The sequence below is a fragment of the Madurella fahalii genome (assembly GCF_045866475.1).
Source record: "Madurella fahalii IFM 68171 DNA, scaffold_2, whole genome shotgun sequence".
Taxonomy (NCBI): Eukaryota; Fungi; Ascomycota; class Sordariomycetes; order Sordariales; genus Madurella; species Madurella fahalii.
Genome location: NW_027263972.1, coordinates 648,084 through 669,949, shown reverse-complemented (window position 1 = coordinate 669,949; position 21,866 = coordinate 648,084). Strand labels below are relative to the sequence as shown.

General features: G+C 52.7%; 7 protein-coding genes across 7 annotated transcripts; 3 read left to right on the top strand and 4 right to left on the bottom strand.

Moving 5' to 3' along the window:
* Positions 1-1,306: 1,306 nt before the first annotated feature.
* MFIFM68171_02940 (uncharacterized protein) lies at positions 1,307-1,763 on the top strand (the record flags this gene model as incomplete). Its single annotated transcript, XM_071058362.1, has 2 exons — positions 1,307-1,425; positions 1,484-1,763. The coding sequence occupies 2 exons, from the start codon at positions 1,307-1,309 to the stop codon at positions 1,761-1,763; spliced, it is 399 nt and encodes a 132-aa protein (XP_070914463.1).
* Positions 1,764-2,779: 1,016 nt separating this feature from the next.
* On the top strand, positions 2,780-5,336 carry MFIFM68171_02939 (uncharacterized protein; the record flags this gene model as incomplete). The annotated part of the gene is made up of 2 exons (XM_071058361.1): positions 2,780-3,989; positions 4,033-5,336. The coding sequence occupies 2 exons, from the start codon at positions 2,780-2,782 to the stop codon at positions 5,334-5,336; spliced, it is 2,514 nt and encodes an 837-aa protein (XP_070914462.1).
* Positions 5,337-6,908: 1,572 nt separating this feature from the next.
* On the bottom strand, positions 6,909-7,932 carry MFIFM68171_02938 (Quinone oxidoreductase 2; the record flags this gene model as incomplete). The annotated part of the gene is made up of 2 exons (XM_071058360.1): positions 6,909-7,604; positions 7,666-7,932. The coding sequence occupies 2 exons, from the start codon at positions 7,930-7,932 to the stop codon at positions 6,909-6,911; spliced, it is 963 nt and encodes a 320-aa protein (XP_070914461.1).
* Positions 7,933-9,848: 1,916 nt separating this feature from the next.
* MFIFM68171_02937 (Indole-diterpene biosynthesis protein PaxU) lies at positions 9,849-10,803 on the top strand (the record flags this gene model as incomplete). Its single annotated transcript, XM_071058359.1, has 2 exons — positions 9,849-9,894; positions 10,124-10,803. The coding sequence occupies 2 exons, from the start codon at positions 9,849-9,851 to the stop codon at positions 10,801-10,803; spliced, it is 726 nt and encodes a 241-aa protein (XP_070914460.1).
* A 381-nt stretch (positions 10,804-11,184) lies between these two features.
* MFIFM68171_02936 (ATP-dependent bile acid permease) lies at positions 11,185-14,192 on the bottom strand (the record flags this gene model as incomplete). The annotated part of the gene is made up of 15 exons (XM_071058358.1): positions 11,185-11,562; positions 11,688-11,754; positions 11,805-11,867; positions 11,963-12,043; positions 12,105-12,230; positions 12,299-12,606; positions 12,676-12,860; positions 12,930-12,994; positions 13,038-13,100; positions 13,154-13,225; positions 13,294-13,321; positions 13,470-13,490; positions 13,568-13,825; positions 13,892-14,045; positions 14,142-14,192. 15 exons carry the CDS (start codon positions 14,190-14,192, stop codon positions 11,185-11,187), a joined length of 1,920 nt encoding a protein of 639 aa, XP_070914459.1.
* A 389-nt stretch (positions 14,193-14,581) lies between these two features.
* Positions 14,582-16,525, bottom strand: MFIFM68171_02935 (uncharacterized protein; the record flags this gene model as incomplete). The annotated part of the gene is made up of 9 exons (XM_071058357.1): positions 14,582-14,820; positions 14,870-15,103; positions 15,155-15,233; positions 15,276-15,431; positions 15,498-15,572; positions 15,683-15,720; positions 15,808-16,166; positions 16,301-16,329; positions 16,394-16,525. 9 exons carry the CDS (start codon positions 16,523-16,525, stop codon positions 14,582-14,584), a joined length of 1,341 nt encoding a protein of 446 aa, XP_070914458.1.
* A 2,945-nt stretch (positions 16,526-19,470) lies between these two features.
* MFIFM68171_02934 (Ricin B lectin domain-containing protein) lies at positions 19,471-21,354 on the bottom strand (the record flags this gene model as incomplete). Its single annotated transcript, XM_071058356.1, has 1 exon — positions 19,471-21,354. The coding sequence occupies one exon, from the start codon at positions 21,352-21,354 to the stop codon at positions 19,471-19,473; it is 1,884 nt and encodes a 627-aa protein (XP_070914457.1).
* Between the last annotated feature and the right edge of the window lie 512 nt (positions 21,355-21,866).

Below are 21,866 nucleotides of genomic sequence, written 5' to 3'. Positions count from 1 at the left end.
TCATGGGCTTGGCCTGGATCAAAATACTGGAATGGCCACTCTAGAGCCCAGACCTCTGTCCTATTAAGAACTATTAAGAACTTGTGGCATTAGATGGGTTACGCCTCGGGGTGTGGCGTCACAGGATTAAGAATGTCCCCCAGATAGCTGCAGCTATGAAGGAGGCTTGGGTTGCTATACCTATTGATTTCCTGGCCGGCCGATTCGATAGATGAAAAGATAAAATTTCATGAAAGTTGAAGGGCGGCACATTAAGCACTAAGTTACATAGAGCTGTATGTTCAATATAATGGAATTCGGTCTTGATTTGACAGAGTGTGGCTGTTTTAACTTTTTTTTTTTTTTTTGGGGGGGGGGGGGGGGGTGGGGGGTGGGGGGTGGGCTTGGTGGTTGTTCTGGTTGTACCCATTTCTCAGGTGCCACCGTCTCTTCTTCGTGAAACTGCTTCGAATACTTGCTGTTTCTCCGAGTCCCATAATCTCTCCTCGTCTGGAAACAACAACTCATCAGACCTGATGCCAATTCCGGCTAACAGCTACCACCAATAATATACTATTCGTAGTGGGAGCCCGATGGAGTGGTTGATTGCCTGGATTACCTGGAGAATCCATGGCGGTCTCCTCTGAGATTCGTGTTAGAGATTGTGGTCAGGGTACCGAAAGCTGACTTCAGCAGGAGGCTCACCATCTGAAGGCGATTGCCGATAGCTTCTGCGCACGAAATGATAGCATTTGGCCATAACGATGCAGGTTGAAGGGAGAGCAACGACAACTGAAATGAGCGCGATAACTGATTCGGTGTTCATCCTTCATGGACCCAGGTTGATGAAACTGGAGATATGGGGGCCTTGAGAGCTCCGTCGAGCAGGTTGACGTGGCCGTACTGGGTGGAGGATATTAACGTGAGCTGGGTGTTTTCAGGTTGGGGTATCTTCATGTTTATGAATGGATCGAGCCCCCTAAAGTACCTTAACGATGAATACATAACATGAGAATCCCCCCCAAGTGATGGATTTGGAACTGGCCAATCGCTAGGCGATTGGCCATGACCTCTGAGCCTCCCCCACTGCTGTTGTGTAACTGACTGATGTTTTTGGCATCGGCCAATAACTTGCTGCAGGCAAGCCCCCAACCATGATGGTTTTGTCATTGCCCAATCACAAGTTCCAACGGTTCTGGTGCTTTGAAGGGTCATTCACTGCCTATAATTGACCCTGTCTGGCGCCTCCTGGTACACCTACTCGTTCATCCATTTTCCGTGCATCGACAAACTCAGTTCATCAACTTTTGTTATCAAAATTGGCACAATGAAGACGATCGATTGGGATGCGCATCGCGCCGAGATTGAACGACTCTACATTATTGAGAAGCGGACAGTTCAAGACATAATTGGTATTATGCAAGCAACCCATGGTTTCGTCGCCAGGTCGGTGATTGCAGCATCCTTACCGTAGCAACGACAAGAGTGGCTTACGATCTTTTAGCAAGGCTACATACGAGAGAAAGCTGAAAGGATGGAACATTAAGAAGTATAAGATGGGATTCAGGAAGTGGATACAAGTGGAACGAAAAATGGGGCAGATCACGAAAGACAAGCAAAGAGAGATATATTACGAAGGAGTCCGCATCCCACCCGACAAGGTTCGGCGAGAGATCTCCAGATATGGAACTAAGGGGCTCACGCTTCGAGAGAAGTATTCAATCGTGACAGGGAAGGGTAAGTTCCTAACATGCTTACCCTACCATTCAGACGAGTCCAATTAACAGGTTTGGGTTGATTAGAAGCTGTCCAAGCATCCCCGGAGCCACCTGATCCCTTTTTTATCTGCCCTCCTGATCCAATCTACCGATTTGTAGAGTGCAATGCTGGAAGCCCGTGGTTAGGCCTCTTGAGGACTCTTCGCGCGTTAGGTTTCCAATGTAGGTAGGCCTCATGTCGGCAATGGAACAACAAATTGACAGAAAACCACAGGTTCAAACCCTCTCCGCCCTGGTTCACATACGGCAATGACGTCTGTCAGCATCACCGGAGGCGGGAGTTCATGGCCGAAATCAGAGATTTTCGCCGCCCTGATGTCTGCCTCAGGCCCTGATTGTCGAACAATCTTACAGAGAGCCCGGAGCATTCCATGGGCAGCTGAAGCGCTCAGACGCATGATGCCAGAAGAGTATTCTGGACAATCCAACGATATAATGCAGGCATTGGTGGGCAACCAAACCACAACTGAGACTGAGGAAAGTCTCATGGTACACCTTTACCTTTTGGCGAATAACCTTTCAGAATACGACAATAGGGAAGCTTCCTCCGTTGCAGAACTTCGCGACTGGAAACGAGATTCCGATGAATATATCTTACATCTCTGGGAAAGTGTCAAAAAGGGCGGACTCCAGCGGTGCAAGACATTCTTCTCTACTCCCAATTTCGCCGTCTCGGCGATTAAGGACCGATTCCTGTCGTGCGCTTCGAGTTCAGGCAGACTAGACCTACTCCAGTTTGTATTGAACTCAGGCGTCGATGTTGACAGTCGTGTTCGAGTCCAGTTCTCACGTCTCGGCGAATACCCCCTGCAAATTGCAGCAGATAACGAGGACGAGGAGACATCGCTGCTAGCGGTTCGGGCTCTTCTCGAGCATGGTGCGGCGCCTGGAAAAGTTCGGTACCGTTCCCGAGATTCCTGGGGTTTAGCCAAGTCGCCATTGAGTTCAGCCATTATAGGCTGGGGCATTGGACAGTGGCAGAAACACTCATCAAGGCGAAGGCTCCCGTCAGTCCTGACGCCATGTGGCGAGCTCTCGCCCATGGACAAGCCGAGATGTTCCTGCGGCTACTGGATGCAAGCGGGAACCCTGAGGCTTCAAAATCGGTGCGGAATCAGAGGATGACATTGCTTGGTCTCGCGGTCGAGAGGGGTGAACTGGAATTGGCAAAAGCCCTGGTAGCGCGGGGCGCAAACGTGGATGCGGTACAGCGACGACATTCCTGGGAAAGGCTCATTCCAAGCTTTGCGGCGGACAGCATATTCTGTCCCTTCTGTGACGAAACAACGGCCCTTGGTCTTGCCGCTCGCGCCGGGAACCTCGAGATGTGCAAATTCCTCCTCTTAGAAGCACATGCCGAGATCGATGCACCAGGAATCAGCAACACTGGCCATCCATATGTGCCTTTGTCTCCTTTGGCTGTCGCATGCGGTAATGGGCACATCGAAATCGCGAAGTTTCTGGTTGACCACGGAGCCAGCGTCCGCCTTGCAGATAAAAACGGGGTATGCGCCCACTGTGTACTTTGCAGACGGTCCTCTCTCCTTGAGCTTTTCATCCGCCAATTCAGCGCACGCGATGATTTCCAACCGGGTATCGACCTATGCAAGTTTTTGGTGCAGAAGGGCGCTCTCCTTGGCGGCGCATTAATTGCATCGGCCGCGGTCAAGAATCTCGACTTGGTCCGGCTCTTTCTCAATTACAACGCTCCTCTTCACGCACCCACTTGGTCCCGGTCAACAAAAACCGCTTTGGGGACTGCAATTGAGAGTGGCGATGTGGCAATAGCCCAGTCCATACACGATGCCGGAGGAGTTGAGACGGGACAGTTGGACGCAATTCCGGACGAAGAGATGATGGGATTTATGGAGCACAATGGACTCCTTGATCCTGCTCTTCTGCAGTACGCATCGGACATCGTCGCCAGCGCCATCAGAGTTCCTGATGAAAACAAGACACTCCTGCGCCGCATTTTGTTATACGATGATCTCGACCTGTCCAATACTGGGGCGCACAGCATGGGGCCGCTCGAATGCGCAATTGAGGAAGATTTAGATCTCGAGTTGATTGAATTTTTACTTCGACGAGGAGCACCTGTGCGCCAAAGGACTTTGAAGGTGGTAGTCCGCATGATTGCTAACCTGCGGCGAGAGGCTTACGCAAAGCTCCGGCCCACGTATGGCACCTCCCAACACCAAACTAGACGAAGTCTTCAATCTTGTCCTCAAGTATGTACCGGATGCATGGAAACCTGGATCGACAGAGGGTTCCCTAGATTCTTACGTCCAATGGGATACGCAAACATTTTGCGGAGATGCGCCCGACCTTCCGGCGATTGTCGACGCAGCAAAAGAAGGACTCCGAGATGTTGTCCAGATGATGCTCAGGAACATGGATTGGGGCTCGCGGCAAGTGGGCGTTGCCCTCACCACCGCAATTGCGTGGGGCAACTACCTTGTGGCGGAAGATCTTTTAGACAGCAAACCGCTACCATCACTGGAAGAGTCATACGGCAACAATTACGGTGGTGCCCCCAATGGTTCTAGAGCACCAATGTCAGCGTTGGTCGCCGCAGCCAGGTCAGGCCGAGTTTTTCTGGCCAAGAAGCTAATCGAGGCAAAAGCCAAGGTCAACCGCGAAGTGGACACTCTAAACGGTTACACAGCGCTACAGGCGGCCGCAGAACTGGGTCATGGTGAAATGGTGGACTTGCTTCTGGGAAATGGCGCGGACCCGAATGGCCACCCGGCAGAGAACTTCGGCATCACAGCCTTACAAGTCGCCGCAATGAAAGGCCACTTGAGTATTGTGCATAAACTCCTGGACTATGGCGCTGAGGTGAATCAGCCTGGGGCCTTGGCCACGGGGAGGACGGCCATCGAGAGTGCTGCAGAGTATGGTCGGCTGGAAATTCTTGATTTGCTGCTGCGTCGAGGGGGGAAAATTGTATGCTCTTGGGGGAAACATAACCATGCAGTGTGGCTTGCCAAACGGGGAGGACACATGGTTGCTGCAAGGCTTCTCATGTCTCAAGAGGAGATAACTCTCTTGGATGTTCCGGATACACCACATTGTACTGATGATGATGGGTGGGACGATTCGGATACCGAATCCTCTGCATCTAATCATTATGAGAGCCCGGGGGCGGACGATGGTTCGGATGCCGAAGTGGACACGTATTCCGAAGTGAGGTCTGCCGGGATCGCGGACGGTGTGGAAAGCGAGGTCGATACCCCTCAGCTGAACCCTTCACTAGAGCCAGGCCCGGCAATTTCAGAGACGATGATAAGTGAAGAGGCTGGGCTTTTATGGGCTGAGGAGCGGGACTGGCGGTCAGCGGTCAGCCCGCAGGTTCCTGGGCCCGAAGTCGAAGGTTTAGCCATGCACAGCATTGATGAAGGGACAGAATTTGGCTTTTGGCCTCGGGATCAACCGGATCATTCGAACGAGCTCGAACAACTAGGTTTTAATGGTGAACATGGGATGGACCGCAACATGGAGGACCTCATGATGGTGGAATGGGATTGGAAAGATATATTTGATCCGGATGATGGTGGCGCAGGCCGTGATATGATATAACGTTAATCTGCAAATATAATTGTAACTTCAATGAATTTCAAGTTCACCAATACAGCTGACATAGGTGGCGCGCAGCTGTAGCGTACTGGCTGACAAAGATCGGTCAGAATACTAGTACAAGCTGATTTTCCTCTCAGTGGCTCCTGTCCTTACAGTCCAGCTCCTGGTCAACGCCAACTTTCTAATGTCAACCATTAGCCGCGAATGCAACGTAAAAAACGGTCAGTAGGCAACAATGACTTCAGCTGGGACTTGTTGTTAAACGACCATCCATCTGCCCTCTCATTCAGCCAAGCCTGGACCGTCACGGCCGTCAAGTCCGCGACCGCCGCCATCCGTTTTTCACCCACTGTCTTACGCATGGCGATGATGCGGAGGGCGGGACCAGACCTCTTAGGCGCCTCTAAAGACTACGTACTAAGTAACCCCCTGCGGTTCTCAAAGGTGAGGAATCTCTTCCAGACTCCCTCCTCTGTAGCCCTCAGATACCCATACGGCCGGCTCGAACCTCTCCATCTTCCCTCGCCGTTCGGCTTCTTCGCCAGGTCCTTAACAAAGGCATTAGCTGCGCTAACTGCACATCGATAAGACACGCTAAACTCGATCTAGCCCGTCATGAGAGACTATCGCAGGGTCCATCCACGAGTATTTCGGGATCTCAAGCTCTGAGCAAAGGTGAGCAAAGTCACATGGTTATGCCGAGGTGCGGGCACCCAGATTCTTCTAATCAAACTCTGAGGTTTGCGACGTACAGCGAAAGCGATGATTTTGCCGGACACAGATCTCGATATAACTATTATTTTCCCTACACCGTTTCACCCTGTAATGTGCTCTAGACCTTCAACTCTACTATTTAATATTATCCCTTATACCAAGCTTTGCCTTCAACAGCGTGTGCCGGTCCTTCTACCGCTATATACTGAAATGGTGCAGAAATACACATCTACACCCACCTACCTATCAAAACAAGGGGGAGGGCAAAGGTAGCCGAATGCCAAATGGACAAGATAATTAGACAAAAAACAGGCCAGGCGACACCACCACAAATTGGGTCTCTGCAGCCTGAACAAGGTCAAAACAACATGTGCAGATAGAGCTCCCTCTGGTCAGAGGGGGATTGTTTTGCACGCAAAGAAAGCTCGCCAATTGAGCCTGCAACAGGTGTGGAAAAAGAGTGCCGAATTGTTTGTCCTGTCTAAGGAGCAATGGCCAGGACGGCCCTGGTACTCATGGTACAAAAGAAAAATGGGCCCACGGCAAGTTCCAGCCCCCGGGTCGCCATCCTAGCAAGTGTGTCCCTCTGGCCAGAGGGGCCCTGTCCTTTGGGGACAGATTCCCCCAACTCAATGTCATCCTCCGGCTGTTGTGATGGCTGGGGAGGAAATGGGCGGAAAATTCAGTCATCAATGATGCACGAGAATGTCTATAGCGGCAATACTGCCGCTATAGACGATGAAACTGAGGAGGAGCATTGTTTTCGACCTGCTCAGCTAATGCGCCTACAAGAAATGTAAGAACCTCGGTTACCAATTTCCATTCCCCTTGCTTCCCGACCCTGAGAGCGCCAATTGGCTAAGCAAAGTGCTTTCTCACTGCGACGTCAAACGCCTCCGGCTTGCGCCCCAGGATCCCCTCCAACTCTGGCGTGACAACAGCTGTCTCACCTGCGCGTATGGCATCCCAAGCTGTCGCCCACGTCCTCGCGAGTTCCTCAGAGCCGAAGCACTCGCGCACCCGGGGCAACTTGACGTACTCGTCCACCGAGATCTCCCTGATTTTCACCTCCCTGCCCACGATCCTAGCCAGAACCTCGATCGTCTCATGTAGCGACCACACCCGCGGCCCGGTGAGCAGGACGATGCGGTTCTTGAACAGAAATCCGTCCTTGTCCTTCACATAGGATGCAATCAGCCGCGCCGAAGCCTCGCCCAGCTCGTCGCGTTTGACCCACGCGACACCCGGGCCGGATCCGTCGTGCGGGATGCAGATCTCGCCGTTATGTAACGTTTCCGGTTGGCGGGGATCGAAAAAGGCCGTGTAGATGGGCGTGGATTCCGCGTACAGGCCCTCGCGGATCGAGGTGTAGGTAAAGGGACGACTGTTGTCCTCCTCGGCGGCTAGTTTGGCGAGGTAGCGCTCCGTATCGAGATGCGCTTGCATCACCTCGGCTAGGGAAGTGGACTGGTAATCTCCTGCGAAGCCGAGTGAGCTGTAGAAAATGTGGGCTACGCCTGCACTTTTTGCGGCGTCCACGGCGCGGATGTGGACCTGTCGGATTCATATGTTAGGCACGGTGCTTGCTTGGATGGATGTGGGATAATTCGCATGCCTTGGTTCGGTAGTCATGGACATGGCTCGGATACGAGATGAGGAAGAGGACGTCTATGCTGGAAAAGGCAGCGTTGAGTTCGGACGGCGTGCTCTCATACGAAGCTTTGCGAACCTGCAATCCGGCGTCGACGTAAGACTGTGGTATCTTCTCGGGATACCGGTTGATGAGGACGACGGCGTTATTGGGGACTAGCTTTAGGAGATGTGTATAGGTGCTAGTTCCGAGACCGCCTGAAGCGGGGAAAATGCCAATGGTCAGCGTCATTGTGAACAAAGGTCCAAAAAATAGCTCTGGGAACTCTGATCTCAGATGGTGTCCGGCCCGGCAGGACGATGCGGATAATTGCCGATGGCAACTACGTCCTGGAGTATTTGGGCGGACGATTCATATATTTACCACTGACTTTGATGACGAAATTGATCGGCAGCACTCGGGTTAACAATACCTTACCTAATTAACTCACCTTCCCCACCAACATTCTCGTTCGTCGCATCAGCCGCAAATTGCGTTAAAATGCGCTCCAAACAGATGCCAACAGGCCTTGTGGAGCTTCACCGAGATCCTAGTGTAAGACCGTAAGGTGATTAATGCCTCTTCACAACGGTCTGTATCTGGCATCTATTGACCTTGAGGGTGAGGGGTGTTTTGGCTGTGCCGCATGCCTCGGCCCGGAACTCTACTGGACGTTTTGATCTTTTATCAAGTCGGACTACGGAGTAGAGTGTTTCCGTTTGGCTCATATTGGCATGACCCATATCAAATAAAAAGCCCTATTCTCAGATCCCATCGCTTGGAGCCTCTATCTAGATTGAGATACATACGTTGGTCCAGAGAACCGGAAAGTAGGCAATCCACTACGATGCTGCTCAGCGTCGAGATTCTCAACCCAAGTTAACATATACACCACCGCTAACTTGATGCCACGGAACATGGGTTTCCGCATGACGTAGACGAGCTCGCTGTCCTCGATGCCCGGTGTGAAACGCATCACGGTCGACCGGTTGGCAGTCGTCAGGATCCGCTGGTCTGGCGGGGTCGCAGTAGGAGTCGAGGAGGGCGAGCAGCTCGGGCTCGGTCACTCCGCTGGCTCCGTTTAAATGGCTTCATAAGGTACTGAGTTTGGTCATAACCCCCACGTCGAAAAATGGCCCGAGGGCCAGGGCCGTGGCTCGCTCGCCGGCAGCGACGCGGTAGTGGGCGACTGCGTTCTGGAGGCGTTGCCGGCGGAGCAGTTGACCTGCCCACGTGCTCCGCACGTTAAGGCCACCGATGAGAGCACGATCAAGAAGTGAATTCCTCGTGGCATCGCCTCATGTAAGTTTTACGACCCTACCACCTTGCTTGTGACCGATTCCTGCCAGCGGTCAAAGGACATGGCCTTGGAGGCGGCGTTGCGCAAGACCATGGACGCTTGAATGCAGATCCCGGTGACGAGCACGCCCGGAGAAGACGGATGCAAAGAGAGCGATAACAGGACTGGCGTCGCTGATATCACATGCCGGGGTTACCACCTTGACGGTTTGGCCACGCAGTTCGCAGGAAAACTCCTGGGTCTCCTATGTTTTGGGTCCACGGAGCGCAATACCCTACCACTCGAATAGCAACCCTCTCTCGTCATTAGTTAGAATGCATAGTGTGCGGTAGAGGGCGGCACCTTGGACTAGCTGTCGGGGCAGCAGGCACCAACAGCTCATCGATAAGGTAAGCGCGTCTGAGTATAGTGAGCTTGTTCCAACGAATGCCGAGGACAGCCTACCGAGAAGGATAGGAGGAATACAGCCCTTGGGATACTGGATTTATTACTGCCAAAAACCCACCACATCCATCGCTCGGCAAATATCAACGTTAACACAGCATGAAATGGGAAGTTTCTCTACATGGCGCCTTGCGAGTGCCAGGAACAGCAGCAACCAACGGTCAAATCAAGCCCGCAGCTCTACTAGCTCCGTGCCAACGGATATGGTCGAACCAACTACATGTGAGATGTGACGAATTGAGCATCGGCTTCCGAGGAAAGACGGGAGCTGCGCCTTCGCCCAGCATTTTTATCTGCATTGAGCATGAATTCACCGCCCTTCGCAAGCCAACACACATCTAATTCTCACCAACGGCAAGGTATCTAACATTCATCCACCACCCACCTACCCATCACCTATCCATCACCCATCCATCCATCAGTCATGGCCACAATGACGCCCCAGCCGCGGGGCGCCGGCGGATTAATGAGTTCCATGCAGAGGTTGTCCCCCCGCGTCTACCTCTTGCGCCCGCCGCCCGACAAGACGACAGGCGGGCCCAGGACCGACGCCCCTGCGCTGATCATCATCTTTGGCTAGATGAACGCGCCCGATGGCCCCCTCGTCAAGTACGTCAGCCAGTACCAGGTCCTCTTTCCGACCTCGGCTATTCTCCTCGTCGCCTGCACGTTCGCCGCCATGACCCTCCCCGTGGCTAGGCTTGCGAGAGGCGCGCGTTGCCGCCATCGCCGCCCGCGCCATCCTCGAGCAGGACTATGAGGTCCAGACATCAGCTCACGGCGACGACGCGGCCGATCCGCCCTCGCGCCCGCGCCTACTGGTTCACGTCTTCTCCAATGCAGGCTCGACTATGCTGTACCACCTCTACACAGCCTACGCAGCGACCGCCGGCTTCTCCTCCTCCTCCGATGGTGTGCGCAAAACCGCCACACTCCTCCCCTTGCACGCCACCGTCTTCGACTCGGCGCCCGCGCCCTTCACCTACCAGACCCTTTTGCAAGGGATCCTCGACAGCGCCCCTTCGGCAGCGGCTCGTTTGGCCGTCACGCCCCTCGCCTACGTCTACGTTGCGCTGGTGTGGGTGGTGGTCGCTTTGCTGCGGCTGCCCGACCACATCGGCGACCTGGGGCCGCGGGCGCACAACGACCCGGCGCGCGCGCGCGAGGCGGGCCGCGTCTACCTGTACGGCCCTGCCGACCGCATCACGCCGGCCGCGGGGATAGAGCGCCACGCCGACGAGGCCGCGTCACGCGGCTTCCGCGTGCGGCGCGAAGTCTTCGCGGGGATGGGCCATGTCGTGCACGCGCGGAAGCATGCCGATCGCTACTGGTGCGCCGTGCGTCGGGCCTGGGAGGAGGCGTCGCGGCTGGAGGGGTGAGGGCATGGAACATGTTGAATAAGGTACCTTATGGGTACCGGCTGGAGCTAGCTAAAACTGGAGGGAATCATTCAGGGGCTGTTAATAGCCCTGTTGGCAGATACACGCTGGTTCAAAAGGTGTTACCGAGTGCCGTTGAACGCACGTTCGAAGCCGAGTTACTTGTTATTCCTACAAACAAGCCGTGCCCCCTCCCCACCATGTATTTACGTTTGCAGGGAGGCTGTCAGCATGCCCAAGACATCCTCAACCCGACCGAACTTTTCAACTTTTCCCTTTGACAATAAAACAACAACATCCCGCTTGGGATCCGATTGCATGCTCTTCTCCATCGTCAGACCGCTCAGCCTGTGCGTGATGGCAATGACGGTGTGGCCCCTGTTAGTAAACTCCTGGCGGATGATGGCACGAATGGCGGATTCGGGACTCGGGATCCAGTGACGACGTGGCCTCATCGAGCAAAAGAATCGGCATGGTCTGTCGTCTGGTAGTGTTGTCGTAGTAGGGTTCATCAGGTTGGCTTTCGTGGTTGTTACGGAGGGATTGAAGCTGGAGGATGGCCCGGGCTACAGCAAAAAGTTGGGATTGGCCGGTCGACATTTGCGGCAGCGAAGCGATCGGGATATCGAGAATATCGCTCGCCGTGGTGGGTTTCTGGGGGTCTCGTACTACCAAGCTACTACCGGCGTTGAAATGTTTCCATAGATTGGTTCTCTGAAGGGCTACTCTGATTGTTTCGTCTGAGAGGGATGAATAAGGCTGTTGAGTTGATCAAAATGAGATTAGCAAAAGAATTTTGTGTGGCTGATGCTGCCATAGCTAGAAGAAGAAGAAAAAAAAGGGGGGGGAGGGGGGTGGATTTGGGGTTTGGGGGAATCCCTTACATCTAGGTTAAAGCGAAGACTGGCCTGAGAGAGCACCAAGGCATCCTGCCCGACCGTGATGAAGCATCTTTGTCGAATCAAGGAACGAGGGACGAGACTCAGATCGACTCCATCCACTTTGATGGCTCCAGATTTATATCCACAAGACGTAGCAGGGTGAGTAGCATGGTGCTTTTCCCGCTGTCAAGATGGGGGAAAGAAAAGTTTCATGTCAGCAAGTACTACCAATAGGGTTGAGACAACCCCTCTTCCCCCGGGATTATGTGATAACCTACCTGCCTGTTCGACCACAAACGGCTAATTGCTGGCCTGCCGAGATCTTGAGTGTAACGTCTTGCAGAGCTCTTGCTTCAGGACTGATCGAGGAATTAGATTTTTGTCGAGTAACAAGCATACTATTCATTATTTAGATCTTACTTGTATGCCACTGTGACATCTTCGAATTCGAGAGCTCCGGATGATGGCCAGGGATCGGCAGGGACATAATCTTCGTAGGGTTTGTCCTCTTTGGGAGTGTTGGCCTCTAGGCTCTTCAAACGAGATCTAGGGATTAATTCGTTAAACCACCGATACAGAAGAAAAGAATCCGACAAGAGATGTGCAAAACCTACAAAGCGCCCAGAGATATCTCCATATTTGTCCATGATGTCATGAGGCTAAGGAGGGTCGCGTTCGCAACCAGCACGATATTTAACGCCATGCCAATCTGCCCGGCCGTTGTCGTGCCCCTGAGAAAAAGAGCAAGATTGATGACACCTGTTGCTACGGCAGCGATCATTAGGTCGAGAACGATACCGAGCGACTGCTGAAGACAGAAGAGGACGTAAGCCGGCTGTTGTGACTTGTCGAGAGAGCAGATATTGGCCTGCTCTGTTTGCTTCTCCCAGCCAAACGCTCGAATAGTCGCGAGGCCTTCGACCTATATGTGTGTTTTCGTGTTAGTGCAGTTGCCCGAGGGGGAAGGGAGCTTTGTTGTGCGGCGCCATACCGACTCGAGAAAACTTGAATACACGGCTGACTGGGACTCGAGGTCCAACAACCGCAGCTGTCGTGATGTCCGCAGATAAATTCTTTGGACGACGTAGATGGTTGCCACACAAAGAGGTAAGGTCAGCGTCATCTGCTTTTGTGCGCTAAAGAGCAAGATAGTTTGGAGTAGAAGCTTGAAAATTTCTGCACAAAAGGATCATTAGTCTCCGGTGTGTATATGTGTATATGTGGCAGCTTTCAAGTTAAGCTCACGGTTCGAAATGGCCAGGACCGATGGCGGTAGTTGCTTGTCAACCAACTGCATATCTTGACTGAACCTGAAAGAACCATTCGACTTAGTACCAGAATACCCGAAGAGACGTCGTGGCTGATCGATTCAGGATAACTCCCGTGTCTGTAGTCGAAAAGTATAGCAATGGAGCCCTATCTCTTGTCAATACAACGGCTTACCACATGGGGGGCAGGTACCCAGTTACCCGATGATCGTCGACAGGAGGCGTCGGTGTAACTCAATTCCTGACGATGGTGCAATAAGAATATGCGTAGACCTTTTGTTTCCCAAGACATCGTTAGTATTCGCTGTCATGAGAGGCAACATGCGCCGTAAAGTACTCACCACATTGAACCGTTGGTCGAAGCCCACGCTATCAAGGACGAAATGAGATAGCCTCCTACATAGAACTACGTTTGAGACGGGCGCTTCCGTCCATTTTTTCAACCAATACTGCGGGAAGGTCACGAAGAAGGAATAGAAAAAGGTGCAAGCGAGAAGAATAAAAAAGTTGCGAGCACCTATGGCCCGGAGATAATATCCTGAAAACAAGAAACGCCAAGTCAGTCAGCTTGGCCACAAGAGGGCTTACATTGCCAAGTCGAGGTCTGAACATTACCATAGAGTGAAATATCACCCGTTGCCCTGCTCAGATCATCAGTTGCCTCGGCTACTTTAAGACTTTGATTCTGAACAGTCTCGTCCAGTTTGGGTTTCTCCTCGGCAACGCTATTTTGCGTCTCGCTGTTGATGTCTAATTTGAGAACGTGGTTTGGATCTTCTCTGAAGTTGGTCCACGTTCCTTGGTACGTTAGTCTACCATCCCAGACGATTACCAGCCTGTCAGCCAGACGGAAATGTAACGCTATGCGTTTTGCTGTCAGAGGCTGGCTTGCTGACTCTTGGGGGCAAGGGATGGAGTTAGGAATTTACCAGAGTTTGCTGACGAGGAAGGCGGTTGTTCCGGTCTTCCTGAAGAGGCCTTCTGGGCCAAGGAGGTTCTCAACAATTCGGCTTTCCGTCTTGCCATCGAGAGCACTGAGACAATCATCCAAGAGCACCAGCTCGCAGCGGGCATATACGGCACGGGCAAGAGCCTGCATACTTATGAGTAAGGAGCGCAAGTACCTTTTACTTTGGGCAAGTGTGAAGAAAATGCAAACAAGTAAAGCGGGAAAAAGACGCAAACGCACCACTCGTTGTCGTTGTCCTCCGGAGAGATTCAAGCCCCGGCTCCCAATCATGGTTTGATTCCCATTGGGGAGGGCCGAAAGATCCTCGCCAAGGCAGCAAAGCCGAATTACCTCGTTATACCAGCCCTGATCTTCTCGGCCAAAACCACAAACGACTTTCTCAAGAGTCCCACTTGGCAACCAAGGTGACCGTTCGCACCAGACTATACGCCTCGAAGCTACCGATATCGTTCCGGAGGTCGTGGGGAGCTCACCCAGAAGAGCCTTGGCTAGCATCGTCTTGCCGCTCCCTACTGGCCCGGCGCAAGTGACTATCGACCCTCTGTTGACTACAAGATTAATATTTTCGAGGATTGGGGGCATTGACGGACTAGGCTGAACGTCTGCGATCTGAATAGCGGGAGGAACATCGGTGGGACTGGCATTGGCTTGCGTCAACACTAGTCTTTGGTCATGCCGAGGCGGCTGTAAGAGATAGTCTTGGATCCGTTGGAAAGCGGCGAAGAGCCAACCGCTTGGGGTATAATCGTCATGATCATGTTTGCGGGGTGGGTTATCAAACCAAGGAGTGCGGTCGTCGTGAATGCGGTCGCAGTATCAAGTGCTGAGTCATTCCAACTTGCCACAATAACAAAAAGCACGAATGTGACGATGGGAGAAAATATCCCGAGAGCATTTGCTGCGAGAGTCAGGTAACCTACCAAAAGAAGAAGATGCTGGGAACGTACCACTTGCATTGTAGGCAACCATCATCCACCGCACCTTCATGGCCTTAGACAGCTCTTGAACCCGCAGATTGTGAATCAGTGATTCCGTGTAAGGAGTGATGCCGAGCATCTTTAAACTCTTCATCGAGGCAAGCATCGATATGGTCATGGCGATTCTCTTTTGGGTAGCCACCGTCCAGTCCTTTTGCTTGCCCTGGAGGTTTTTGGCTAAGTATCGACTCATTCTCGAGCAGACTTTTGAGAATTGTTAGCCGCTTTTCGTTGAACAGATGGCCAAGAACCCACAAAAGATGATGAGCGGGACAGGGAAAACCCAGCCGACCTCTCGGGCGAGCATCGACATGCCCAGCACAACTTCGACGGCCTGAGCCCACGTCTCGTGAAACATGGATGCGGCTCATCCTACGTTTTCCGCATCGGTAGTCACTAATGTTACGGCCCTCCCGTCGTCGTAGTCGTTTGATTGCCGGCTCAGCGATCTGTTATTGATGAGACCAGCAACAGCACCGCGTATCATGATCTTGAGCCGATTTAGACAGTGTTGATACATTGCCTTGGACACCTGTGCTGCGGATTAGGAGATCAAAAGGGCACAAAACCCGAGACAATATGATTAGGGTGATCGTACCGCTAGGCCGACATAGACAACGATAGCCATTAGAATACCAAGTAATCGGCTTCCGAAGGTTGTGATGATGCTTTGCTAATGGCGTGGATTGCGGTGCTGATCAGAACCGGTTGAGCGTAACGAAAGGCAATGAGGAAGAGGCGAGGGATGATAGGAGCGAGAAAATGCGGCAGCATGCTGCGAACCAGAATCCTCGACAGTGTTATCTCTTTCTCCGGCTTCGCTGTAAACAAGGTTAGATAATTCTCCTTGATCATCACCTACAGCGTTGGATATATATGCGACCTGAATGGAACCATGGAATCAATACCTCGCTGAGCCCAAGCTTGCAACGCTCGCTGACGCCGTAATTTGGACGACAGCTTTTGGTCCAACGGGGGAAGACACTCCCCCGTCAGAATGTTCCGGTTCCCTTTGGCCAGAATGGGATTGATCCACCAAAAGAAGACCCTAGCCAGAAGGCCAGCCGATTCTTCTGGTGACCATTGACCTCGCTGGATCGCTGCTTTTCCTCGACTTTCAGCCACTTCGAGCACTAACTTGACCCAAAGATTCGCCATAGCCAACCCAGCACCGTACGAGACATCATCTTCGTTGACGAAGGTTCCGAATTCGATAGAATCGCACACAAGAGTCACGAGCAAATAGACAATAGCCAGATCCGATGGTCTGATCGACCTCGTGTGCTCAAAGAAGAGCAGCGGGCAGAGTCCTATGCATGCTAGGACTGAAAGAACACCTGAAAGAGTGCGGCCATTGTCTAGCTGAGAGGTCGATATGCATCCCAAAACAGAACGATTGACTGGACCAATGCTAGCACAATCGCGATCATCTACCTTGGGGTTAACCGCTTCACCAACTACAACAACACCAGGATCTGCGCTCCAACGACGCACTAGTTTTCTATGACCACCATGCTGTGGAATGAGCTTGATTGTTTCCGTCCGAAGCCTGGAGAGACGGAACGGCAGCCACAGAAGAAATACGGTGGAGGCGGCCGTGGAAAGAATTCGGGGTAACGGATACATGTGAGCATCAACTCGGCCTCGCTGAGGCGCGTTCAATGCTTCGACGGAAAGATGGAAAGAAAATAAAAAGGCCTTCACTCTGGTTGCAGTGTCATTCGTATCATTGGAAGATGAACGGGCGATGTAGGGGCGGGAGATATAATGGAGCTTGGTGAGCATGCAGGCGGGTTTTTGAATTCCGAGTTGGTGCTCACCTGCAGGGACAGACGCCAACAACCCCGAAGGATAATAGGGTGGGGCAAGTGCCAGGCAGTTCTATGCCTGCGGGTAACAGCCAAGCCGTTGTCAGAAGAATCGAGACTGCAGTTGCCATAGCAAATAACAGCCACCAGCATTTGTCTACCGGTAACATTTGCTGCCGACCTACGGCCTCCGGTTCACACCATGTTGCACATCAGCGCTCAACTCGAAATAATAATTAAATTTTTCATCATTATATACGGGCAACCGCCCACGTACTCGGCAGGAGTGGCTCCAAATATCCTATATCTCCATCCGAAGGCTGAACGTCCCAAGTGGCTACCCATGTCCTTCCCAGTAAAGAAACGGTAGGTGAAAACCCCTGATCCAGGTAATTTTTCAGCCAAAGCGTGGGTGGGTGAGATAACAACCTGAATGGTCCGTCCAGACGGATTTAAGGCCAAAATCTAGGCTTAAACGTCCGAGGAATAGACGCAAAGCAAGCTTGCATGAGCACTGTGTGGTTTTAGAAACACGTGCACTATAGATCTTGTGGATAGTGATTGTACTCATTGTGTTCTCTTATCCTTACAGTCAGAGAGCCTCCTACATATAATCGGGTATAGTGACAATGCCGTTGGCAACAGTAATTGCGTGTATAGCTTAGATACCCTGGTTCCAGCACCTTCTGGCGGCTGCTGCTTACTAGACTGACCAAGAGGTTGTTCGTTCCGACTCTCATCATTGCCATAGATCTTCTTTCTGACATGTAACCATCACAGTGCCAGCCATTAAGATCAACTTCCCTTGGTACACAGTATGGTATTCATCAATAAACTTTGAGCATATGCAGACGTGTCACCCGCTGTTGGTTGGATTTTGTGCTGGTCCGCGATCTTGTTAACCTCAGGCTGGATAGGTTTCCTATCAGGTTTTCGCTGACAAATTCAACGGAGACAACAGCGCTTTCCCGACTATACGTGTATTTAAGCTGTGTCCCTTTCCCTACTGCAGGAGACTCTTTAGACTTCAATTCAACAAGTGCACTTCCCACGGCGTCCGACAAGCTCACTACACGCGCTTGTCCCGAAGCTGAGCAGATGCCCCGCCACCCCCGTACAGCAGTGCCCTCGCCTCCTTATTCATAAGGCCGCATAATTTCGAGAGTCCTCCGGGAAGAAGCGTCCCCGGTGGAACCAGAGCGGGCCGGGGTTCGACCTGCTCGAGGAAATAATTGGCGTGAAATAGCGTAATGATAGGGTCCGCCGAATCGCTTGATGTCTGGTCAAGCTCGTAAAACATTTTTCACCGTAAATGGTCGCGGATGCATGCTGTGCAAGGAACCCTTTCGAAAGCGCGAGTGCTAAGTGAAGCATTATGTCAGCTAGCAGTGTCAAGAGCCCTGGTTAGGGTCCTTACCAAAATGCATTGGTGAAAGATGCCAAGCGCCCAACATTCACATTCCGCAACCATTCGCGATTATCGCTCCAGACATAAGCGGCAATGAGCCAGCGCCCTATGAGCCATCTGGGCTCGTCGGGGGTCTGCTCCGAGAAGATGATGCGGCGACCCCACTTCAGCTGTCGCCAGGAGGAGCCCATCGGGGTGAGGAATTTCGTTTCCCGTGGGTTTTCAACACGGTTGTTCCGCCACGACTCCAACTCTGTGCCGATCCCATCCTCAAGCTGCTCGGGAAGGTCGACCAGCATACACCGGAGCAGTAAAAACCAAGGCGATGACCTTAGTAGGTTTTCGGCGAGGTATTCTGGGCTGACGTGGAAGGAAGAGATCATCCACCGAAAAGGTCGCTCCTGTGGCGCAGCCAAGTTCGCTGGCATAGCAGGACGCAGACCGTTGAATGCAAAGCAATTCCTGATGATATGGCTGATACGATTCCGCCTGTTCTTCCGTCGTATTTCTTTGGCGCTTTGTTGATTATCGTCTTCCTCTTCCGGCTGTCGGTGCTCCGAAAAAAGGGGGCCGTATCTTTTCCATTTTGGTCGAGTGCCGACCAAAGAGGCTGGGCCCGATGCGACGAACATGGAGAACAAGATTTCTCGATATCAGTGAACAAGGCTGCAAGTGTAAGAAAGGCCAAATAATGAGGAACTGCGAGAGAAAGAAGACAGCTTTGAGCTCGGGGACCCGGGCGTCATATGAATCATGGTTGCGTGATTGGTGCGGAGGGACATGATTCTAACTTCATTGTTATGTCACTAGCGGACACTAAGTTCGCACCGGTTTCCAAACTAACCAGACTCAAATCCCGAATCCCATCGCACAAGATTGGGGCTTAGTGCCTGGGCTGAGCCCAGAGACTTACATGGAGCACAAAGCACTAACCCTTGGTTTCGAGCCTCCGTCCATACAGGATGATAGCCGTAATCAAACTGGATAAGGGGCCTACCCACGACAACTGTGATACTGCAGAAAGCAGAATGGGGTCAAAAATTGGTACCTGCGAGTTACTTAGAATTGAGCGTTTTATCGAAGAAAGCTAAATGGTTGTCACCAAAGTGCTACACCGAATCCTAGACTCTGTCGCAAAACGCGCATTGGTTCCTACCTAATTAAGCCTGCCCATCCTCGCTGAAGGTTGGTTCTTGCATACGTTCTTATTACTAGGAGATGGAGCACACCCAAGCCTACCCCTCAACATGAAAAGCGACTGAGAGACTTCCAAGTATTTGCCCAAGACGGATTCCCACAGCGGATGGCTTGTATCCACCTGCACGCTAAAGATGAGATAAAACACTCAGCGATAATTAGACGTCCGTACGCAGCTGCCCGCTAGTTATCCAGTACACATTGTAATTGAACCCTTGCGCATTATAGAATGGGCCTATATCAACCGTCCTGCCATCGGCCGTTGCCGTGAATGCGAGATCGGTCCCGCTTGCGCGGCGCAACGAATCCAGTCGGAGTGTTGGCATTGAAGCCAGCGATGAGCTGCCATAGTTGCCAGCCAAGATGACGGGACCGTAGGCCACCGCAGCAACGTTGGGCCGGTCGTTGGCGGGAACGGTCCGCAGCTTCATCGGTAGTCGAATCTCGACTCGGTCGCCCGCACGCCATGCGCGCGCGACCGAGGCATATGTCCCCGGCGCCGCCCGGACACCCGACAGCTCCTCCCCGTTAACGCTGATTCCGGCGCCGGACGTCCACGACGGAATGCGCACGCGCAGCTCCCAGTTGTCCTCGCTGTCCCCACCGCCCTCGATAGTCAACGTTACGGTGTCTTCTACGGGGAACGCTGTGGTCTGCTGGATGGTGACGTTGCGTTGCGACCACTTTAGAACCGAGGGAGTGAACAGGTTTACAAACAGCGTCGATTCGGTGTGGAAATAGATGGAATCCATGAGTTTCGTGTTCGTCTCGAGGCCAGTACCTTGGCAGCACCAGAAGGAATTGTAGTCGGTGCTCCAAGTACCGCCGCCCCAGGCCGGGCCAACCCCACGGCGACCGCCAGGATTCAGCGGGGTAAAGTACGTAATATGCCCGTGGTGATCGGCAGGATTCTGCTGGCCGAGGAGGTGATTGATGAGGGCCTGCTCGTAGAAATCAAAATACCCAGTGCTGTTGGGATCCATCCTCCACAACTCGCGGGTCAGCTTGAGCATATTGTATGTGTTACACCCCTCGGCGGTATCCCTGTTCAGGTACTGAGCAATGGCATTGGGCGGGCGGAAGTGCTCAGCCTGGCTGTTCCCCCCGATGGCGTAGGTGTGAGCTTCAACCGTCATCCTCCACGCGTTTCTAGCGATATCTCGGTACCGGGTGGTTCCAGTCGACTGGTACTCGCGCGCTGCACCTATCCACTTAGGCACTTGCGTATTGGCGTGCAAGCCGTTGAGCTGGTCTCTGTTGGACGCCAGGGGATCGAAAACCGCTGCGTGGTCAAACCGCTGCGCAACCCCGAGCCACCGCCTATCCCCTGTCTGCTGGTAGATCTCGGCCAGGACGTCGTTCATACCGCCGAACTCGGTGCCTAGCATGGCTTGCATCTGATCGTAGCTTAGCCGGCTGGTACGCGAGTCGACCCATCCAGCAAGTCCCAAGAGGACATCGCGGGCCTTAGTATCTCCAACGTGGCGCCAGACATCGAGCAGCCCGGCCAATGTCTTATGTATGGCGTAGTATGGCACGTTGCCGTTGCTGAGCCTCCGTGCCTCAAGAGCGGTAAACTCAGACTCCGGGAAGCCCGAGAGGTAGCCGGCACCAAAGCCGGCGGCGGCATTGTTTGCCTGGCACTTGGCCAGCTCGGCAACAAAATAAGTGGCGCGGTCGCGGCATGTCAAGTCGCCGAGCGAGGCGTAGCAGTGCGCCCAAGACGTGAGATAGTGTCCTTGGGCATGTGTGCGGAATGGGAAATCCGGGGCATCCCATCCGCCGTTCGCGGCTGCTCCTCTGGTAGACAAACGGTGGTTGGCCCTAAAGTTGTAGAGCAATCGCTCGACGTCAACCGACTTTAGATAGTTGACGGTTCGATTTTGATTAGCCATCCAGCGACTGTCGGTCAGGTGGACGGCGCTCATATCAAAAGGGTGTGCAGAGACGCCAGCTAGGTTTTGAACTGGGTTCGTCGACTGCCCGGCGGCGATGGCGGCCGACCAACTCATGCCGAGGACCAATGCCTTCAGTGACAGCATCGTGTGTTTTCCAGTTTTGAGTATAGAAGTATGCACTATTCGTTCAGTGCTTCAACTTCGGTGGGCGACGTTTTTTTCTAGTAAAGCCGAGAAGAGACTCTAGCTAATCATTAACACTAAAGATTGGCAGGACGCTTAGGCGCTCCAGTCGCATCTTAGGATTGCATTTTGTGACATAATACTTGCTTCTTAGTTTTGGTGTCGGCTCCCAGAACCTTTCTCGTTGGGGAAAGTCCCGGGGAATTTGCTAACTCGTGGCCTTGTTTTACCGTCGTGATTGAGGCCCTAAGCCCTCCTTCTACCTTCGGGAACGGTATATCCGAGTCACGCCGCTAATTGGCGCGGCTAAAAATTGTCACCAGTCCAGACATTGAAAAACAGCGATTGGTTCTGACGCTTTATCAAGACGTCAAGGAGGATATTCCACCAGTCTTTTTCTTTCCCCCGTTTTCTGTTTTCTTTTTTTCCATTACTGTCATGCGAATAAGATTGGTAGTCCAGGAAAGAACATA